Here is a 6,457-nt window from a genome sequence, read left to right on the forward strand (position 1 = left end):
CACACACAGACACACACACACACACACACACACACACACACACAGACGTAGAGTCATCTTTCATGCTGGTCTCGGTGAACGCTGAGCCTCCTGTTGCTGCCAGGCGAGTTTTTCTGCCCTGAACTTCGTCTGTCAGGCTGAATCTGCATCAGCTCATTGAATGGATGGAGTGATCCGATTGGCTGACCTCTACTTGAGGTTCTGTTCAGAACCCTGATGGATGGGTTCTGGTTCTGTTGGTTTCCAGAAGCTGTTACTGGTCAGACTGGTTCTGTGTCGTTTGATCTCCAGTGGCTGTGGTCAGCGGAGGTTTGGCCCCGGTTCTGACCCGACTGGGCCCGGATCCGGCCGTGTCAGAGGGTAACTGTGTAATCTGTGGTATGAATTCCTCATGTCTCCATCCTAATTCCTGGGATTGTTGCCGACTGATTTATGGGAGAAACTTTCACACCGTGACCGGAGCGCCGGCGTTCCTCACATGATCCGGCTCCGTTGTCCTCGCTGGGCCCCGCCCACTCTGCTGCCCGGCTCAGGTTAAGGTCAGCTCTGTGCGCGCGCGCACGTGCGTGCGTGTGTGTGTGCGCGTTTGTGTGTGTGTGTTGCTGATCGATGTCTCCATCAGACTCAGCAGAACTCCAGAGCAGGAAACTGGACCTGCTGGGCTCGGGTTCTGCTGCAGTCGAACCCTGAATTCTCCAGATACGACTTAGTTTTATCACCATGTGTGGTAATATTCTAATAACCATAAAATTAAGATATGAAAGCTATTTATTACTGTGACTACATGGCAGCATTCACAGCGCCATAAGCCCCGACCTTACAGTCATTCCTAATAGGAACAGATTTCTTTATTTACTGATGTTTAAACGTGTCAAACTGAAGGCCTGAAGAAATAAAACTTTCTGTTTCATATCTGTTTGATATTACTTTATCAAACAGGGCTGGGCAATACATCAATAACGATATATATATATATATCACACACGACACCTGATCAATATCAATAGATAATATATTCAATAACTCACTGAACTCGGACCCAGAACCGCACAGCATTCTGGGAGATGTAGGCAGAGGAAAAGCTTTATCCTCTCAACCTTGAGTAACTTGTGGTTGCCTAGCAACGTGTTGAGTAACTTGTGCAACAGCATTTTAAGGTTTTGCTGCGTAAAAATAAAAATCAGTTTGGAGTGAAATCTGTGGATAAAACGTCAAATCTGGCAGTATTTAATAATATATAATCAATAATTATCAATATTGATTGATCTGAAACGCTTATATCATGATACGTTTTTCAGCTGTATCATCCAGTCCTATCAAAGCAGTTTTTATCTGTATACCACCAAGATGCATAAATGTGAAAGATATTTAATTTAAAGAAGTTTTCACTGAATGCAGATCCAGCTGCTTTTACAGTTTATGGGTTTTATCAGAGCCGGCCCTTTAAGGATGTTTGTGATCCTGGAAAGACCCAAAATGAAAATGACTTCTGTCTTTTATTGAACATTATCAGTTTAAATTTAGTGAGCCAGCGATAAACCAAAGTACTCATGATGAGAATATTTTAACGATACGATATGATAGGATGACTCTAACCTCAGGAGTTTCATCCATTTTAAAGGAAAACGTCTCCAAACATGGCGGATCTGAGCAGCTTTCTGTATTTCTGAGTGAATGTAAACACGGTTTCCTGCTGGGACAGGCATCTGCTTGGTTCTCAGCACAGGAAGGGGAAACACACAGACACACACACACACACACACACACACACACACACACACAGTGGGAACAGAATCATCTGTGCAGAAACGGAGCTGGAGCATGAAGATGCAGATAAGGCTGATGGTTGAGCTGCAGATAACATCTAATAAATGTGTTTTTCTCTCTGTTGCCGAGGAGGAATCCACTCCACTGATGGGCCCCACTGATGGGGCCCCACTGTTCCCTGGAGGGTCCACCCGGTCAGCTGCTCTGTTTGGGTTCATGGTTCTGGTGCCGACCCAGGGTTCTAACCGTTCTGGGTTTTAGGTTTTTTTTGTTGGTCTAATTCAGTTAGTTTTAGTTTTCAGAGTGTTAGCTAGTTTTTATTAGTGAAACATTAACTGTTCGTTCTAGTTTAGTTTTTTCATACTAAATTAACCACAGTATTGTGATTATTAATACATAGATCAGGTAATAAAGAAAATAACATTTTCATAAGATGTGTTTAGTTATTATTGAATAAGCGCCAGCCGTTCTGTGGGCTAGCGTAGCGTAGCCGCAGGAGCAGCATGGACAGCTGACGTAAACTGCTGGTGTGGAGAAAAACATTAGTTTCACATCAGTTCAAGAGGATAATAAATAAATGATATATCTATAAATTAATTTGCTTCTGTTAGTTTTATGAAAACATGACAGTTCTAGTTTTTCCTGAATTAATTATGGTTTTTATTTATTCCAGTTAACTAAAATGTTTTCTGAACTTCAGTGTTCATCATTTCATGAGTTTTATTTGACTATAACTGAACCACTGTAGACAGCTAATAAATAGTTTATAGAAATGTTTTCATCTATAAACACTTTAATAATTAATAACTGTTTCCACAGGGATGGTTCTGTACTTTATTTGTGTCATCAGTCAGTAAATATTATCAGCTGACTGATTCAGTCAGAACTGACTGTTTCTGCTGACTGCAGAAGTTTAATAATAATTTCTGTATCATGAAGTTATTATTAAAAACTGTGAGCAGAAAGAATCTGACTGTGTTAAAAGTGTTGGCAGTGGAACTGATTGGTCCTGCCGCCTGGTCGGTCCCTGAAGCAGCGGGTCGATCTGGACCATCAGGTCACATCGGCTCTGCAGGAGCTTAAAGTTTATTTATCCAGTTGTTTTCTAATGGCTGCAGCTTTCAGGCTCGATCCAAACCGTGTCAAAATGTTTCACTGGTAAACATGGAGCTGATGTCTGCTGTTGGTTCTCTGCCATCTCACCAAATGATCATTCAGGTTTTCTTTCGGTCATGTCTTCCTCTCAGATAATGGTTGTTTAACAACACTGACCGGTTCTCAGCCATATTTCAGTTATTTCTGCATCTCCTTATCAGTGGGTGTTTATTGTATGTTTTATAGTTTACCATGAAAACTTCTCATGAGAATTTGATTTATTGTTGTCGCAGTAAATGTCGGTTAATGTATCAGTATGAGTAAATTTGGAAATCTATTTTTTTTGCCTTGTCCAGCAGTGGAAACTTCAAAATATGGTGAAATGAATATAAATCTGTGTGCAGTTTTCTGATATTAATCAGGATCATTTCAGATAGGAATGGTTTTCAAAACCAACATTTATGTTTCATGAATCATTTTATCCGTATCACCACAGAATAGAAACTTCCAGGTCTGTGTGGATGTCTCTGTGCTGGAGGCGAACTTCGTTTCCTGAACTCTTGATGTTTTTTTCCTCCTCATGTCTGTTGGATTCAGGAGGAAACTGTCTGTTTGTCCAGGCTGAGTGTTTTTCTGCATATTTAAGCAGCCAGAAGCTACATGCTACATGCTAAGCGGTTTGTTTTGGGCCTGAACTCTATTTTCCTTTGATTAGGCCCTTTTCTCTCTGAGCCAGAGTCGGTTCTGATTCTGTGGATCGAGCTGCTGAAGCCTTCATGGTTCTGATTCCTGTTCATATCTAGCCAATCACAGACCCCGCGGCGCCTGGTCCACTTCCTCCCAGCAGCTCCGGGTCGGTACCAGAACCTCCACAGTTTATCGGCTCAACACTGCAGCCATTGTTGCGTTGCACAGTAACTCCTTCGGCTGCCGTGAATGAGTGTTTGTGGAGGAATCAGATGCTCTTATCAGCTGTGAGCACGTCTCGCTCCAGCCTCTCCTGCAGGTCAAACGCAGGGCATTCTGGGAAAAAACAGAGTTGGTTAACAGTCATTATGAGTTTTCTGAGAATATGAGTAATAACACGATAAATTTAACACAGTTACCCAGAAATTGAATTATTCTGATGTCATGTGGGAATGATTTCCATAACTCCTCATTAGATTCACTGAGTTAAATTCAGATTTCACAGATAAAAACGTTTCACACTCCAGGATGATCTATTTATACTCCCACCGGTCTGAACAGAAAGATCCACAAACCCACCGCTAGCTTAGCTGATGTTAGCTTAGCCTGTCTTTGTGCTTAGCTTAGCTTTATTGAACTTATTGAAGCTCATTTATCCAAACATTAACTGGCTCAGTTAATGGCTCAGTTTTGTAAATGAACTTTGTTTTGTGTTAGCATAGTTTTTTATGTTAGCTTAGCTTAAATTAGCTAAGTCTAGCTGATATTAAGTTATAGTAATTTAGTTTAGACTGAATCAGGTTTCTTAGTTTCCCTTGCTGAGGGAACCTGGTTTATTTTATAATAATAATTCATCTTATGTTAGTAATATCAGCTCAGATTGTTTTCAGCATATGAAGGTTGAATATATTAGTTTCTGAGGATGAATGAATCTTCTACAGTCTGATCTAAATGTCTTTGCTATTGTTTAGCGGTACGTGTTGTCTAGTTGCTACGCTAACTAGCCTCCCTGTATTTATGAACATGGTTCTTGTGCAAACATCAAACTCTTATCAGAATGTCAGTGTGTATAGTTTCTTATCACATCTGTTCTTATCAATATTGTTTATCAGTAATTTAATAATTCGTCTATTTCAGTACTTTGCTCTCTAAAAGTGAAACCAGGTTTCAGCAGATATGAGGTCAAAGTTCGGCACAGAGCCTGATGGATGACAAATCTCCCATTTCCATCTCCAGTCTCTGGTAGCGTTTAGTCCTGGTTCAGTCACACACTGACTGAGCAGCTGCTGCTGTTTCAGGAAGCAGAGAGGTTCAGCCGGGTGGAGGCTGCTACTCCTGCTCCCACACATCGTCACTTCAGGAGCATCAAGGTTTTTAAATTCCTTGAAAGGTTGAGAGAGGAGCTGCTGCTCCGTCTGAGTCCTGAAACAAATGTGAGAGAGAATCCCAGAAAAGCCAGAAGGAAGTCTGAGCTGGGATCCAGCATCCTCTCACATAAACAGCCGCCTGCTGCCGGATGAGATTAGAGCCGACGTGCGTGCGTGCGTGCGTGCGTGCGTGCGTGCGTGCGTGCGTGCGTGGGTGCGTGTGTGCGTGCGTGCGTGCGTGCGTGCGCGCGCGTGTGTGTGTGTGTGTGTGTGTGATGGGGACGATAAGGAGCAGCTTTTGAGGAGTAAACGCAGCAGAGCAGCAGCAGGTGTAAACTATCAGGCTGCTCTTCTTCTCAGGATGTTTCCAGTTTAGATTTATTCTCAGGAAGCCAAACACACAGGAACAATGTGGGGATGCAGCGAGTCTGCACGCATAAACAACATCCGCTCTGATGCTCCGATCAGAACCACCTGGTTCTGACCCGTCTGGTTCTGACCTGTGTGGTTCTGACCTCTCTCTGGTTCTGACCTCTCTCTGGTTCTGACCTGTCTGGTTCTGACCTCTCTCTGGTTCTGACCCGTCTGGTTCTGACCCGTCTGGTTCTGACCTCTCTCTGGTTCTGACCCGTCTGGTTCTGACCTCTCTCTGGTTCTGACCCGTCTGGTTCTGACCTCTCTGCCTCTCTCTGTCCAGATGAGCGTGAGGCGGTGCAGAAGAAGACCTTCACTAAGTGGGTGAACTCCCACCTGTCCAGGGTGTCGTGTCGGATCACTGACCTGTACATGGACCTGCGTGACGGCCGGATGCTCATCAAGCTGCTGGAGGTTCTGTCTGGAGAGAGGCTGGTGGGTTTGGACCATGAACACAAACACTTACTGGTTCCATGCAGGTCCAGCTGGACCAACGAATACACAGAATTCAGTGTTTGGGAGGAAGAGCGATTCTGGCTTCGCTTCTTGTTTTGACTCAACGCTGGACAACAAATCAATAACATATATAACGACAGACACATGATCAATATCAGTAGATAGTAAATCTGACAGGACATTCAGTAACTCACTGAACTGACCCAGAACCGCACAGCATTCTGGGAGATGCAGGCAGAGAAAAGGCCTTGACTAAGCTAGGATGGCGGTTCTTGGTTTCCTAGCAACAGCCTGTAAAGCAACACACACCTTAGTAGTTTCATGTTTCCTCACAGCTGCTTGAATAAGGAACAGAGCGAATCAGGGAACCGGATGGACGGAGATCAGATGTTAGAATAAAATAATCTGGGATCCTCAGAGCTGACGGATGAAACGGTGAAATCCTGACGAGTTTTACTCACTGTTCTACTCAAACTGACAGAAACACCATGGAAACGTTCAGCACAGTGTGATGAAATTAGCAGAGATTATATCAGATTAAATCGTTTAAAGAGAAACTCAACTGGTTTCCAGTTCAGCCTCAGTAAGAGACACCAGCAACGTCCAAACGGCTCAAACAAAGTCCAGAGGGACCAATCAGTCGGTGGCTGGATCCATTTTACAGTTTTTAC

General features: G+C 43.3%; 1 protein-coding gene across 2 annotated transcripts in view; it reads left to right on the top strand.

Moving 5' to 3' along the window:
- The window catches only part of LOC106939270 (spectrin beta chain, non-erythrocytic 1), an 88,586-nt gene that overhangs the window by 50,156 nt on the left and 31,973 nt on the right, over nucleotides 1-6,457 (top strand). For both annotated transcript variants that reach the window (XM_015021630.1, XM_015021629.1), the window contains one exon: nucleotides 5,614-5,765. In XM_015021630.1, the coding sequence (XP_014877116.1) occupies nucleotides 5,614-5,765 (152 nt within the window). The remainder of the gene's footprint in view (nucleotides 1-5,613; nucleotides 5,766-6,457) is intronic.

This window comes from Poecilia latipinna, unplaced genomic scaffold (assembly GCF_001443285.1).
Source record: "Poecilia latipinna isolate Pla-1442-1.1 unplaced genomic scaffold, P_latipinna-1.0 Scaffold2817, whole genome shotgun sequence".
Taxonomy (NCBI): Eukaryota; Metazoa; Chordata; class Actinopteri; order Cyprinodontiformes; family Poeciliidae; genus Poecilia; species Poecilia latipinna.